Raw genomic sequence first — 16,961 nt, 5'->3', positions numbered from 1 at the left:
TTGCACCATGTCCACAAGTCAACAATGTGATTTAAGCATCTGTTCCATACAGATCTTCAGTGATCCCAGGAAGGCTGTGGTTGAGTGTCAGAAAGGGGGCAGGACGTAGAGTCATGGCACCGAGGTACGGATGCCTACTTGCCATGTGACCGTTTTGAGCCTCATTTTCCCTGCCAACAATACCAGCTTTGTAGGATCACTGTGGGGATTTGACGAGTTAGGGGGTATGAAGGCAGCTTGTATATTGTACCACTGTATGCATCACTTGCCTTTTCTAAATGGAAATTTGTTCTCATGATCGTAGATTGGTGGAGATGTTAGGGCTAATAGAGGCCCTTTAACACAACATAAGTTACCATGCCACTTTCTAGGGTGAGAACATTCAGCGACTCTCCCTTATCCTCTGAATAGAGTCTAACTCTCCGGACATAGCTCCTCAGGCCCTATGTACTGGGGTTTCTGCCAAGCTCTTCAACATCATATCGTACCCCTCCTTTGGGTGCCATGATGTATTCATCTACAGCTTCTGAAATAGTTGTAGTGCATCCTCGGGATTCCTCTGACTGTAACATCCATGCACTTCTCGTATTCCTCACCTGGATGCTCCTTCAGCACTTCATATGCATCTTTTAGCCCTTAGTTCATGGAAGTTGTCTTCCACTTAATTCTTATTAAGAACACTTAATAAGGTGTTCGATAAATGTTTGTTGATTGAAAAGGTAGATGTCCACATGATATTTATGATACTCTATTACGTGGGAGCTGTACGTTCAAGTGACAGAAACCCTACTCAAACTGCTTACATGAACATAGAAACGTACTGGTTTCTGTAACCAAGGGGTCCAGGAGAAATGACTTCAGACTTGGCAGACTCTAGGGCTCTAAATATATCGTTAGAAAACTGTCTGTCTTTGTTGATGCTGTTTTGTATCCGTGGCTTGATTTTTCCAGTCATGAGCCGGGGTGGGGGTCAGATAGAGTTTGTTCTGTTAGAACCATATAGACTCAAAGGAGGAGGGGGAAGGATGAACTAGAGGAAAATGAGAAGAATAGATGATAAACAAGCAATAATAACAGACATCCTTCCAGGACCTGGCTATAAGCTCCTGAGTACAGCGGCTTCTTTCCTCTCTGTATTTGCAGGATCTGTTCTGGAGTCTGGCATATAGTAGATGCTCAGGAATATCTGCAAATGATTGATGTGTGATTTACTTTCCTTACTTCTAGGATGCAGTTTCGTGCTTCTGTATAAACCACCTCCTGCCTCATCCTTTGTTTTACTTTCTTTTCACTGGCAGGATCCGACGTCTACCTTCTTCCAGTTTGGAGCGTCCATCCAGCAGCAAGCCACGGTCATGCTGAAGATCATGCAGGATTATGACTGGCATGTCTTCTCCCTGGTGACCACCATCTTCCCTGGCTACAGGGACTTCATCAGCTTCGTCAAGACCACGGTGGACAACAGCTTTGTGGGCTGGGACATGCAGAATGTGATCACACTGGACACTTCCTTTGAGGATGCAAAGACACAAGTCCAGTTGAAGAAGATCCACTCTTCTGTCATCTTGCTCTACTGTTCCAAAGACGAGGCTGTCCTCATTCTGAGTGAGGCCCGTTCCCTTGGCCTCACCGGGTATGATTTCTTCTGGATTGTCCCCAGCTTGGTCTCTGGGAACACGGAGCTCATCCCCAAAGAGTTTCCATCGGGACTCATTTCTGTCTCCTACGATGACTGGGACTACACCCTGGAGGCGAGAGTGAGGGACGGCATTGGCATCCTAACCACTGCTGCGTCTTCTATGCTGGAGAAGTTCTCCTACATCCCTGAGGCCAAGGCCAGCTGCTACGGGCAGATGGAGAGGCCAGAGATCCCGATGCACACCTTGCACCCGTAAGAAAGGGCTTGTTGTCTCCCAAAGAGGGATGAGAGTTTTGCTGTTGTCATTGTTTGCTCGCTTACATACTCATTGTTGGAAATATGCACTGAAAATGCACGATGTTGTGTGTTTACTTACGGGATTTTTATTTTGCTCTCCTCTCTTTCTCTCATCTCCTTTGTAAGATAAGTCACATCAAACTTTGTTTCCTACAACTTACCTTTTTTTTCTACTCAACAATATATCTTGGAAACCTACACCTGGGATCAATCGATCTGTCTGTCTATAGCTATATCTCAAGTGTATCTATATTTTTTGTAACTCATAAACATTTGAACCCAGGCAAGTCTAACTTCAGAGCCCACATCACATTCTTCAATATGGTATCATGGTGTCATGATTTAGTTATCCAATCTGCATAATGATAGAAATTTAGGAGTTATTTTTCTTTTATTTAAAAAAATGTTGTGGGTACATAGTAGGTGTATATATTTATGGGGTACATGAGATGTTTTGCCACACGTGTGCAATGTGAAATAAGCACATCATGGGGAATGGGGTGTCCATCCCCTAAGCATTTATCCTTTCAGTTACAAACAATTCAATTATATTCTTTAAGTTATGTTAAAATATACAAGTAATTTATTATTGACTATAGTCACCCAATTATGCTACCATATAGCAGGTCTTATTCATTCTTTCTTTTTTTTTTTTTACCCTATTAGTCATCCCCACCTCCTGCCCCAACCCACAATACAAAAATGTGTTTATTTATAGGATAAGTGAAGTATTTTGGTAGAGGCACACAATGTTTGATAATCACATCAGGGTAAATGGGGTTTTCATCACCTCAAGAATTCATCATTTGTGTTATAAACATTTAATTTAGGGATTTTGTCAGATTGTTTTCCTATTAGAAGCTAAACAGCAGTGATCATCTTAATACATGTCTATGCACATGTGCAAGTTTTTTTCTAGAGTTGATTCTAAGATACAGGATTTTTGGGTCCTAATTCATGTGCATTTTTCAATGGAGGCATCTATTGCCAAATTGTCCTGCAAAGTAACAACACCAATTTATAGTCACACCAACAGTTTGTGAAACCACCCGGTTTCCCACGTCCTCACCAACATGTTATGCTTTGGGGAAACTTCCCACACTAGTGCTCCTGGTCTCTGTTTGATTTTGCATTTGATTTTTTTCCCTTCTTATATTCTAAGTACTTTTGTAGGTCATTGGAAATCTTGGCAAACGTTACTTGCAGAACTGCATTCTATTCCATTATATGAATGTATTATAATTTATTTACTCCCATCTTGGCGAACATTTAAGTTAAATTTTAGGTTTCTGAGAAGTGTCATTGTTCCTTGTGGCCCATCATTATGGTTAAGCTGTTGAGATTTAGAATGATCCCTCCTATCCCCATTTTGCATGGTTCTGCCTGATGTTCACGGATTTAATTCATGCTTTATTCCTCAGATAATGAGCATTGTAGAACTCTGATTAAGGGCCTCAACTCTGGAGTTAGACATGTCTGGGTTCAAAGCTTGTCTTGTCCACTTTCTATATCACTTGCACAATCATTTTACTTTTCTGGGCCTCAGGTGTTTATTGCAAAGTGATGATAATAGCACCTAATTTCTAGGTAGCTGTTCTCAGGCCTCAGCAGGCATCAGAATCTCTGGGAGGACTTGTTAAGACACAAATTACTGGACCTCAATCTCAGAGTTTCTAATGTAATAGAAAATATGGGGTGAGCCCCAAGAATTTGCAATTTCTTTCAAGTTTTGGGGTGATGCTGATGTTCGTGTTCTAGGGGCTGTGCTTTGAGAACCAGTGTTCTAGAGATTGTCGTATTCATTGAGTTGCTGCATGAAAAGTACTGTTTAGCACAGTATTTACCACCTAGTAATATTAAATAACTTCCAGAGTGATCAGTGAAGTTTTTGGTCATCAGAAATTGTAGTCAGCAGGCTGGGTGTGGTAGCTCATGCCTGTAATCCTAGCACTTTGGGAGGCCAAGGTGGGTAGATCACTGGAGGCCAGGAGTTCAAGACCAGCCTGGCCAACATGGTGAAACCCTGTCTATACTAAAAATACAAATGTTAGCCAGATGGTGGTGGAGCATGCCTGTGATCCCAGCTACTCAGGAGGCTGAGGCAGGAGAATCACTTGAACCCAAGAGGGAGAGGCAGAGGTTGCAGTGAGCTGAGATCGCGCCACTGCACTTCAGCCTGGGTGACAGAGTGAGATTCCATTTCAAAAAAAAAATAATTAAAAAAAGGAATTACAGTCAACAAACCACGTTGGTTTATTGCCAGCAGGGTACTATGTCACTCTGAAACATTTGTGGAAGGTTGTAGGACTTTGAATCTGCTACAGTTCAGAGACTATCTCTGAACTGTGGCTGGAGGGGTGTGTGTGTGTGTGTGTGTGTGTGTGTGTGTGTGTGTGTGTTGAAGTAGACAGAATATACTTCTTTACAATTAACGTAAATCTGAAAAAAAAAAATGAACCTTGAATTGAGAAATCGTGTTCCTTTGACATTTCTCCGTCCTCTGTCCTTTTACCCTCTTTAGTAATCCTGTTTCTACACTGCCACTTTCAGCGTTTAAAATAATTGTCCAGGTATCAGGAAGGAACTCAGATAAATCAGCGTGAGACATGGGAGTCTCTTACAGAGGCAGGTTTGCTGCCAGCCCAAAGACATAAGCGAGGCTAATGAATTCTCACTCCCATAATAAGATGTGCCCTGCAGCTGGAATATTCAGAAATGTATAATTTTGATGGAAACATAACTCAATTTTACGGCAATATATATTATATTGAAATATAATATATACAGGAAAAGGAATTCTAGAAGGATAATTGGTAAGACATTTAGATCCCTTTCCAGTGACCACCCTGGATTCTATTCTTTTTTTAAAAGAATGGAATTTTTCTGCTGCTGTGAAATGCTGTTGCGCTATTTCCCTAAGTTATGCCTTTAAATGCAGCAATTTTGTAAATGGTATTTCAGTCCCAGAGAAGCAATGCATGAAGTGTGGTAAGTCGCCATCCACTGCTTGTTGTTTAATGAAACATCTCTCCATCCATGCAGGGTTGGTGGTGTCCACCCAGTGTGTAAGTTTGGATAATGCATAAGCAGTCTCTCCTTCCCACACTCTCTCACAGTCCCTGATGCCCACCCCAGGGAACAGTGGAAACCTGCCAGGCTGCCCTTGACAGGGAGCTGGAGAAAGCCCAAAGAAGGCATTTAAAAAAAAAAAAAAAAAGGATTAAGGTGTGTGTGTGTGTGTGTATGTGTGTGTGTATATATATATATGTTTTGTTTTGTTTTTGAGACAGAGTCTTACTCTGTCTCCCAGACTGGAGGGCAGTGGCGCAATCTCGGCTCACTACAACCTCCTCCTCCTGGATTAAGCAATTCTCCCACCCCGCCTCCTAAGTAGCTGGGACTACAAGCGCGCACGACCACATCTGGCTAATTTTTGTATTTTCAGTAGAGATGAGGTTTCACCATGTTGGCCAGGCTGGTCTCAAACTTGTGACCTCAGGTGATCCACCCGCCTTGGCCTCCCAAACTGCTGGAATTACAGGCATGAGCCACTGCACCCGGCCAAGGCACTATATTCTTCTATTCTCCATCTATCATTGCTTCCAACCAACAGACTCTGTGCTAGCCCCTGGGATACATAGATGAATTAAGATATAATTTCTCTCCTCAAACACAATACAGTCTGATCAAGGTGGGGGAAATTTGTCTAAAGACAAACTTAGGTAATAAGAATTCTTTTTTTAATATTGAAAAAAGAGTAGTACAGAAAACTACAGAATCTGATAAAATACCCAACTCAGTATTCATCATAGAGAACAAAGTTAAGGATGCCAAAGGTTAATGTTTGTTTCAACGTTTTAAAAGAAATAAAACACTAATGATAATGTAGAAGTTCTGATTATATCTGTTTCCCTGTCCCAGTTTTGTCCTCTTCTCTCCATAGAAGGGAAAACATGTACATGGATTTGGATGTAAACCAAATTCATCATCATGTTTTCGTACTTTCAATGCACATATATGTGTAACCACATTCCCAATGCATACTTCTGTCTAATGTACACAAATGATATCTAATGTATTAGAACTTCCTTTACCTCAACCTTATGTTTTCAAAATCCTTCTATGAAGATAATTAATTGCTTTATTTTATTGATGATATTCTGTTGTATAAATGTTTCATCTTTAATAATTCCTCTTTGATGGACATTTAGGTTTTTTTATAGTAAGATATTTTTCAGTCTGGATAGCTGAAAGCAGAGAACAGACCTCTCTGTAGCCTGAGTTAGATCTATTAGCTTGTTCAATGGAAGCCCAGGACTCTCGAGTTAGGAGTTCCTCACTTCAAGCTTAAAAGTTACATTTGCAGCTGGATTAAAGTCTTATTCTGCAAAGCATCTGGTAAACAAATAGCTCTCACTATTCCTCCTATGTAGTAGGGAGGTTGCAAATAGCTCCAGAAGTTCAGATGAGGTCATACCTGATGTCTTTGTGGTGAGTTACTGAGGGGATCTGGGATCCAGCTTTGACTGGCTGAAAACAGTCATGGGGCCAGCTAGACATGCCACTTGGTGGTCATCATGGACTTTATTTATAATCTCATGCAAAGAACTGGTGCAGTTAGGATATTGAAATGTTGATTTATTGCTCATGGGCTGGGCGTGGTACCAGGGTCTGCTTGCAAGGGAAGGTATGTTCAAGACCTTACCACCAACCTGTTTCTGTACATAGAGTTTCAGGGGAAAAAAAAAAGTACAGGAAAGGGGGACATTTTCTTCATGTTTAATATTCCTGATTTTACAGAAGACACTTTGAAAAGAGCAGTCAGCATTTTCCAAAGTTCAAAAATAGCTCAGCCATGTTATATAACCTCCTCCTTGCTACTGCAAAGTTATTAAACATCTGTTCCTTCACCAAGCACAGAGCATGTCACAGGTAACTCCCAAAATTGTGAAGGTAAACCATGACCTGTTTGGCCGGTGGAATCCCAGCTGTTGTGTCCAGTTCCATTACAAGAATCTGTCCAGTTCATGAGTGGCCAGGGCTCCCTGGGAGGCAGTGTGGCATCATGGTTAAGAGCATGAGCACTGGGGCCAGGCTGCGTGGGTTCGAACCTGATCTGTACTTTTTTAGACTTAGGACTTTGGGTGAGTCACTGAACTCCTCCACGTCTGCTCCCTCAGGTGTAATTTGGGGATAAGAAAAACATTTGCATCTTAGACCAGTGTGTGGCGCATGCAAAAGCAGTCTGTAAATGGTTACTACTGTGGATGAAACTTGTAGATCTAAAGTTATTAGGTCGGGCGTGGTAGCTCACACCTGTAATCCCAGCACTTTGGGAGGCTAAGGCAGGCAGATCACTTGAGGTCAGGAGTTGGAGACCAGTCTGGCCAACACATGGTGTGAAACCCTGTCTCTACTAAAAAAAAATACAAACATTATCTGGACGTGGTGGTGCACACCTGTAGTCCCAGCTACTTGGGAAGCTGAGGCAGAAGAATCACTTGAACCTGGGAGGTGGAAGTTGCAGTGAGCTGAGATCATGTCACTGCATTCCAGCCTGGGTGACAGAGCAAGTGTCTCTTCATGCCACAGCCCATGATATTACCATTCGTTCATTCAAAAAATTTATTTGATGTCTTCTATATGCGAGGCACCAATTATTTGTAGTTGGAGAGACACAAAAAGGCCATCATGTGATTATCGGGCAGGGCAGGGCTGTCATTCGTCTATTGTTTGCTCTGAGATTTGGGGGCCGGTGGAATATTCCATAGTAGAGGCCCAGCCTCCCAAGTTGGAGGTATAGGAGAAAGAAAAATGTCCTTATGCTAAAGCACAGCACCTAATAAGAGGAGTAGGATCTGAATGACTCAATGCTCTGTGATTATTTTCCAACCTTCTTTTTGGTAGCTTTTATTTATTTCCTCTGGTGCTTAAAGCTCTAGTCATTAATGCCTATTTGGGGCTTGGTTCAAGCATGAAGACCCAGGTGAAATCCATATCACATTTTAGCCTGTGGTTTTATGAAATGCAAAGCATTAAGTTTGTGCTGTGAGTGCTATGTATTTGTGTATGTCTACAAGTGTTTTTGCACACATATATGTGCATGGGTATGTATATACACACGTATGCACATGTTTACAAGCATTTTTGGTGCATGTGTGTGTCTTTCTCTCTGCATGTGTATATGTGTTTCTTCTTCCACAAAGGAGGGGACACATTTTATACTTATTGAAGAGGAGATCATAGAGCGGAGAGGGTGGATGTTTTTCAGACCGAAACCCTCTTATCAAAGGATTACCATGGGCGAAATATGGCCATTGGGAAGAGGGCAGTGTGGCATCAAGAAAAGTTCATGGGCTAGGTAGTATGACAGACTTGACTATGAATTTACCACATATTTACCAGGTATAAGTTATTAACAACTCTGAACCCAGGAGTTTTCCTAAAGTAAGATAGACATCTCTTCTTATTGTAGCATCTTAAAGTATATACATTTAACATAGTGCCAGGCATGGAGTAGGCATTTTACAAATAACAGGTCAGTATTATAATTTTCTTTTTCTTATTGTGGTCATCATCACCATTATTATTATAACTTTATACTTGTTACGCTGCAAGCTCTGCATAAGCTAGGAAAGCAAGCAATGGAAGTGTATTTCAATTCTCGTCTTTAATTACTGAATTACAACTGTATGTTCTGTGGTTTCCATTTAAGTTAGGGAAGTAGGAGATGGATAAGTTACTGCACTGGAAATCAAGTAGCAGAGCTCGAGTAGATCTATAGCACAAATGAGGGAGCAAAAAAAGTCTTATCCCAGGAGAATTATGAATTAGTATTAAAGGGAAGCTATTTGGCCTTCATTGATAACACCTGGCTTGACCATTTATGTGTTTTGAATTGACTTCTTGATTTATGAAGTCAGGCTTCGGCTTTAAAAACCAACAACATTGTAAATTATTACCCTCGCAGGAAGGGAAATAGAAGGAAGATATATATGTGAGAAAGCGTTTTATTCATGTCTAAGTTATATTGATACTACTTTAAATCTTCATTTCTAAAATAACATAGGAAAAAATTCTTGGTTTAATGACCCATTAAGAGACTAAACCTGGTCGACGTATTTTTATTTAATAATTAGAATGATCACTGTTGGTTTTTTGTAATGCCAATAAAAGTGCCTGCTCAGTTAATTCTCTGAGCTTGACCAGAGTTAAAACTTCCCTAGGTGAATGTGATTAACTCTTTGCAAATATTTATCTGTGGGATCACCATATGCTCAACAAACACTTCTCGCAGTGAGATCAGGCACCTCAGAGGCCAAGCTGTCCTGTGGGCCTTTGCTGTGCATCTGATTCGGACTCTGAACTCAGAATTGTGAAAAACAACTGAGTTCAAAGTAAATCAACAAGAGATATGAGGTGAGAGAATCCAGAGGAACACAAAGCACATTTCCCAAGGCTATGTGACTTTGTGGAATGTGGATTTAGACAGTGCTGTGTTCAAAACCCTCTTATTACCTGGGTTATTCTGGGAGAGTTCCTTAACTTCTTTGAGCCTCCATTTCCTTGATTGTAAACAGAGAAAATTCCAAGAATAGGGAGGATGATGACACAAAATACAGGTATTATACTTAGTTAAGCATCTAGGATATAGTTGGCACTCTACAGGTGTTAATTCTCCTCCTTCCCTGGACTAGAGGCACAGCTTGATCTAGTCCTGATGGACCCGTGAGAGTGGGCTGAGCTTGCTGGGGGTTCAGCCTGAGCACTAAGTCAACAGCCTCTCTTCGGCATCATCTCTGTTTGTGGCATCTCTCCTGGAACACAGCCCTCCCTTTTATGGCTGGAAGTCAAAAGAACCGTATGCCAGCCCTGCAATGCAAGTCAATCATTTCCAGTTGGCATCCGATGAATAGCTCGACAAATGGTGGAAACCTGATGCTGGCAGCTTGGGAGGACCAGAAGTTGGCCGTGCCTTTACCTTGAGGGAAAGGTGGTTTGGGTTGCTTTGGGGTCACACATAAAGCACAAATATTGTTCAAATTTGCCTTAGGCCAGATGTAAGTCTTAGGATTTTGGAACCAGCATGCCCAACAAAAAGACACATTGATCTATTTCCTCCAGGGTTGAAAACTAGAGAAGTTTTCATTTTGAAATTTGGTAATTTAGTGACATGTGCTAATTATTTGCTGCAACTCTCTTTTGTGAAAAAACAAAGCAAATTAAAGCCCCATGTCTATTTCTCTGGTGCCTTCTGACAGAGTGTATGTTGGGGCTGGGAGGCTTTAATGTGTAGAAACATAGGCTGATCGGGAGACCATGGCGTAGGTCTAGGAAAGAGGAAGTGGTGACTTGGATTACAGTAATAGCTGTGGATTCAGAGAGAAATGGGCAGGCTTAATGCATATTTGGGGTATAAAATTGACAAGACTTGACAGACGAATATGAGGTGTTAAAAGAGCTCTAATAATAATTTTTCTCTTGTATAGCCGAGTAGATGGTGGTGTCTTTTACTAAACAGAAGAAATGAGGAAAGAAATGTTGGGGAACAGAGTCAGGGACATCCAATTTTAGACACGTTAAATTAGACATACTTTTGAGATATTCAAGTGGAAATCTCAAGTGGGCAGTCAGAAGAGTGAGTACAGACCGAAAATGCAATACACAGGATTTGAGCTTCTTGATGGCAGTCAAAGCCCTACAACTGGGCAAGGTCTTGCAGGGGAGAATGATGACTCAGGAGGGCCTGGGTTTAAACCATGAGGAACTTTAACATTAATTGGTAAATAATCCTCCAAAGGGAAGAAGAATGTTGGAGAGAAAGAGTTAGGCTGTAAATTCCAGGTGCTCTTCCCACATGGAAACTCTGTTCCCAATGTTGATTTTGTTTTGATGCCTGGTGGGCATCTGCACAGTGTTTGTTCCATGATAGACATCATAGTAGGTCCTGTAAGCCCTCCAAAAATGTGTAATCTATGGCTATGGCGAATATATCTGGGTTTGGTGCGTCCTTGCAGAGTTAATCATACCAGCAGTTTTATTTAATCAGTACATTGAGAAAGTATATACATATGTATATGTATATGTGTGTGTGTGTGTGTGTGTGTGTGTGTGTGTATATATATATATGTATTTTTTTTTTTTAGATGGAGTCTCACTCTGTCACCCAGGCTGGAGTGCAATGCTATCTTGGCTCACTGCAATCTCTGCCTCCCGGGTTCAAGTGATCCTCCCACCTCAGCCTCCCGAGTAGCTGGGATTACAGCCACCTACCACCACACCTGGCTAATTTTTGTATTTTTGTAAAGACGGAGTTTCACCATGTTGGCCAGGTCCTAATCTCCTGACCTCAGGTGATCTGCCCGCCTCAGCCTCCCAGCGTGCTGGGATTACAGGAGTGAGCCACCACACCCGGCTGAAAATAAAACTGATTACACAATGAATTGCCTGGCAAATCATCCCAGCAGTGAGCCCTTTGAGTTTTGAGAAATGAATATTATACTGGGCTTGAGACATGACTCAGATGGCAAGTCAAGTTTTGGTTCTGGAGAGATAAGGAAGTGATGAAGCTTTGGGTCTGGATGGATGAGGAGGTGATGGTTGGTGGAACATTGGGTCCAGAGAGATAAGAAGGTAATGGAACTTTAGGTCTGGACAGATGAGGAGGTGATGGGGCTTTGAGTCTGGACAGATGAAGAGGTGATGGAACTTTAGGTCTGGACAGGTGAGGAGGTGATGGGGCTTTGAGTCTGGACAGATGAAGAGGTGATGGAACTTTAGGTCTGGACAGGTGAGGAGGTGATGGAGCTTTGAGTCTGGAGAGATGAGGAGGCGATAGAGCTTTGGTCTGGACAGATGAGTAAATGACGAGTGATGGAACTTTGGATCTGGAGAGATGAGGAGGCGATGGAGCTTTTGGGGTCTGGAGAGATGAGGGAGTGATAGTTCAGACAGGGGGAAAACCTCTGTCTTTGTTTCATTCTGGACATGATTTGGGCAACATCTGATTTTGTACAAAAAGACAAAGTTAAAAATCCTTTGTACCAAAAGGGAGAAGCATGCGGCAAAGTATAAAGGGGTAGGTGCTCACGACCGATTAACTTATGAGCTGTCCTTGGTTTGCTTTCCTGAAAGAGTATCTGTCTGTGCACCTCCATCTATATATAGGCCAAAAGCTCTCCTGCTCATCCCTTCCAGGTGGGAGCAAGAGAGCCAGAACAGGCCTCTCCACCTGTTCTCTGCCTTTGTCTCCTTGCTTCTTTGCTTCTCTCACCTCTTGCTTCCATGTGGATGCTGCCTGCCTGCAGGTGTGACTGAGCCCCCATCCAGGTTCCTGGTGCCTCAAATCCTGGCATGAACCTCAGGGATGGAGGAGTCACGGTCCAGCGTGATGGTGCTAGCTGTGTTCTGCGTGGGCATGGGAGGCCAGCCACATTTCTACACAGGCCTCAAAGTTGGGTAAATGAACTGGCAGATCTGCTGGTGTCTGGTGTACCGTTGTCCAAATCCCCACAGTCAGCTTCCTGAGGATCTGCTTCATTTGGTTAAGTCTTGGCCAAACACAAAGAATAAATCCACACTGCCCAGTTTTCCACGTGATAGAAAATAGCTCTCCTGAGAAATATGCTCGTTTCCTTTTCATTTCCATCGCTATTAATAAGAGGAGGTTTTAAAATTTTAATTTAATTAATGCATCATTATGTATGTGGGGGTGAGTGGAGAAACTTCAAGTTTCATAGGTTACATTATCTAAGCATATGTATTTTTAAATGTGAAATATTGGAAATGTGAAAGTATTCTAAGGATAAGACCATGTATTGACTGCCTCCTGTGTGTCAATCAGTTTAAATACATTATCTTTCATCCTTAGATGTGAGTTAGGATGTTTTGATTGCAGGTAGCAATCAAATTAACTCAAAGTTATGTGATTGAATTATTTCCCATAACAAAAATTCCAGAAGTTGTTTGGATTTCAGGTGCAATGTAATCAAGCTTCTAGTTCTTTTCTCTATGATCTCTTGACTCTGCTTTTTGGGCAGTGTGTGTGTTTTTTTTTTCTCTCTAACTGGCTTCCTCATTACCTCAAGTTTGCTGTTAGCAACACCTGGGAAGACTTCTTTGTTTGTGGCCAAATTAGGTCATGTACTCATCTTGGGCCAATAATGGTGATTTTGAAAATGCCAGGTACTGACTGGCTTCACTTCAAACTCCTGACCCAGTCACAGAGAAAGCAAACAGGTTAAATCAAACCGGACCTACTCCTGGAGCTGGGAATGGAGAAAACTTCCCATGAGTTCCATAGATTGTTACAGGAGGCATGAAGTCTCAATAAAATTTGAGTTCTGTTAAGAATGAGAAAGAGATAGATGAATGCTAGATAGAGTACCAGCAGGACAATTATAAATAATAATTCATATTACAGATAAGTATAAATAGGACTAGAGAAGTTATAGAAGTTGAAAAGAGCCACACAGGTAATGTAAAATGGAACCAGAAGTTAAATCCAGTTTCCTTTGGTTCCAAACCCCACATTACAACTTTCAGAGGCTGCAAATTGACCGGCGTTGTGTGCATGTTTTTTTTTTTTTAACTTAGAGTGTTTTTCCTGTTTCCATAAGTCAAGTAAGCCCCAGTGTTTAAACATTATCATCAGATTTCACAAAAATTATATTGTTGTTTACCATGAAAAAGATGGAGTTAGTGATAATAATCCTATATCCTGACCTGATAATGATCAACTGGAAGTTGGAAGTGACTGTCATCTCTGCGCAGAGCACGTTAGTCCCCATCTGGGTTGTTTCATTTATCCATGTTACCTCCAGGGCTTCTTTAAGTATTTTATTCCAGGTTGTCTTGTACTCATTTTTATTATTTTTATCATAATCATCATTCTGTATATTTATTTCCAAAACAAGAACTTGATTATTAAGATTGGCAGATATTAGAATGAGCAATAACAGGGAGTTTTGATAGTTCACCTCCAGAGATCTTCATACCTGAGTTAGTACAACTGGAACCATGTACAACATAGATCTCTCGTATCCTGTATGCTTACCGCATTACTGGTCAAACGTTCTTACTTAAAGCTGCAGGTGAAATCATAGAAAACACTGCTGGTGTATGATTTTCTATGATTAGAGGCTTCCCAAGATTGGAGAGGTGCCTCTAATCTTTTGCCGACATTTTCTCAGAACAAAATAAAATGAACTTGGCTTTCAAAATTACAGCTGGGCATGTCTGGGACATAGTCATCTGCGACTAAGTGATCATTTCATGTGGCTGTAGATCATAAACCTCCTTCTTGGTTCAACTTACAGGTGAGAGGTTGAGTTGTTTGTGCCTAGAGTGCCTTACCCAAAGGCAAAAACTTCCTGACTTACCCAAGGAGAGTTCCCCCTTGACAGATTAAATTAATTTGTAGATATTATTTTAAGGCTGGAAGGAAATATTTGCTCTGCTTGGGTGTGCAGTGGCAGTATGACATTTGTCAGGTGAATGGCAAACGATGGAATGGAGCCTGATGGAACCCATATTACTTGTTTAAGAAATTGTGCCGAAAATTTCCGTTTTGTCATTTAACCCAGTAAACTATTTGGTTCCAATCTGCTTTCATTTTCTTAGTCATACTGGGGGTTTCAATATTTGCTTTAAAAATAAATTTGGGGTTTGTCAATTCTAACTGCTAAGGATATGTTTGACAGATTTAATGGTCTTCTTGACCTTCATTGAATTCCATTCTGTTGACTTCTCCTTCAGACCAAGATGTACTGTAATATCCCCTACAGACTGAAACAACCAAAATGGACAAAAAATTTGAAATGATGATTTTTAAGACCCTGAGTATTGGAGTAAAGAAGATAGAAAATAAAATAAGTGAGTTTATATATGGCTCCACTCACCACCTTGAGAGAGTTTCCAAGCTGCAACTTAAGGATAGGGGACTCAAGTCTGGCAGACTCCCTGAATGGAAGAGACAGAGATGAATCTAAGAAAACAAAGGCAGCTGGATTTCACAGGACAGAGTAACTGAGAAAAGTGATCTGCATAAATGGAGAACCCTGGAGATCTGCCTAAGGCCCACCTTAGTGTTGAGCTGAGTACTGCTCAATATAAGGTTGAGGACACCACCTAAAGCCAAAGAAAGAAGCCTCCCAAAGATTGAAAATAACAGAGCCCAGGGCTCACATGGAGTGAGGATTAGCCACTAGTCAGGCTAGAAAACCCCGTTATTCCTGGGCACTGAGTTGAATACACAGAAAGTGGTTGTCTCAATAATGGAGAAATAATTAGCTGTAGACTATGAATTGCTCTGACTCTGCCTAACAAATATCAAAAGCAAAATCTGAAAAGATCAAACTGCTTCCAAGTAACTTAGTCATTCTAGAACAGAGCTCAGTGATATTTATAGGAATACAAAAATATCGGCACAAAAAAAGTTAAAATTTATAATTTCTTCCATCCAATCAAAAGTTACCAGGCATGCAAAGCAGCAGGGAAATATAATCCATAATGGAAAAGATATCATGTAACAACTTACCCAGATTTAAATGGATATTAGAATTCGCAGATGGGGCTATTACTATAGAGAGTAACTCTAACTTTCAACTTTATAGGTTCAAAAGTTCAAGTGGAGACATAGAGAATGTTTTTTGAAGAGCCATATCAAACTTCTAGATATAAAATCTACAATGCATGAGATGAAACCTACACTGGATGGATTAATGGCACGTTTGACATTGAAGAAGAAAAAATTAGTGAACTTGAAGGCAAAGTAGTTTCCCCAGATGAAACTCATAGAGAAAACACAATTTGAACTATGAACTGAGCATGACTGAGGATATTAATATATGTTTAATCTGAATCCCTAAAGTGAAAGGCGGCAGGAAGAATATTTGAAAAATAATGGAATGAAAATTTTTCAAATTTCATGAAAACTATATAAACCCTCAGTTCAAAAAACTTATATCCTGAGAATGAGAAATATAAAGACATAGCATAATCAAATTTCTCAAAATCGGTTTTAAAGGTATATCAGCTAAAAAGATATACCAGAGTTGAAAGCTGTCAGAGGAAAAAAGATATCAGCAGACTTCTTGTCAGAAACAATACAGGTTAGAAAAGAGTGCAGAAAAATATTTTGTACTGAAAGAAAACAATGTAAACCTAGAATTCTTTGTACAGTAACAATATCTTTCCAAAGTGAAAATGAAATAAAGACTTTTTAGACATAGAATAACTGAAAGAATTAGCAGCAGATCTGCATTACAAAAATTTAAAGGAAGTTCTTAAGGGAGAAAGAAAGTAATACCAAACAGAATATGGATCATCACAAAAGAATGAAAAGCAATTAATTGAAAACTACATTGTTAAACACATGAGGATTTTTTTTTTTTTTTTTTTTTTTTTTTTTTTGAGACCAAGTCTCACTCTGTTGCCCAGGCTGGAGTGCAGTGGTGTGATCTCGGCTCACTACAACTTCCACCTTCTCCTGCCTCAGCCTTCCGAGTAGCTGGGATTACAGGCACATGCCACCAAGCCCAGCTAATTTTTGTATTCTTAGTAGAGATGGGGTTTCACCATGTTGGCCAGGCTGGTCTCGAACTCCTGGCCTCAAGTGATCCACCCACCTCGGCCTCCCAAAGTGCTGGGATTACAGGTGTAAGCCACCATGCCCAGCCTCACATGAGGAGTTTTAAACAATGAAATCATTTTAAAAGATAAATTACTTTTAAAACAAAAATACTAACAATGTAGCATGAGGTTTACAGCTTGTTAAAAGTAAATTTAAAATAAGTATGACAACAATAGCACAAAGGTTAGCAGGGAAATCAAAGTATACTATTTTTGAAGGTCTTATGGTATACTTACATAGTATAGTGGTACAATGTCACTTGAAGATAACCATAAGAAATTTAAAATATATACTATAAACCCTAAACAAACCGCTAACATGAAATAAAGCCCCAATGCTCTGGCTAATAAGCCACAAAGGAAATAAAACAGAATGATAAAAAAATATTCAATT

At 40.5% G+C, this 16,961-nt stretch overlaps 1 protein-coding gene across 2 annotated transcripts in view; it reads left to right on the top strand.

Moving 5' to 3' along the window:
* Positions 1-16,961, top strand: part of GRIN2A (glutamate ionotropic receptor NMDA type subunit 2A) — a 426,336-nt gene that overhangs the window by 243,236 nt on the left and 166,139 nt on the right. For both annotated transcript variants that reach the window (XM_007985424.3, XM_007985396.3), the window contains exon 4: positions 1,299-1,891. In XM_007985424.3, coding sequence (XP_007983615.1) covers positions 1,299-1,891 — 593 coding nt within the window. The remainder of the gene's footprint in view (positions 1-1,298; positions 1,892-16,961) is intronic.

This window comes from Chlorocebus sabaeus, chromosome 5 (assembly GCF_047675955.1).
Source record: "Chlorocebus sabaeus isolate Y175 chromosome 5, mChlSab1.0.hap1, whole genome shotgun sequence".
NCBI classification, from domain to species: Eukaryota; Metazoa; Chordata; class Mammalia; order Primates; family Cercopithecidae; genus Chlorocebus; species Chlorocebus sabaeus.
This window is presented reverse-complemented; position numbering and strand designations above follow the sequence as displayed.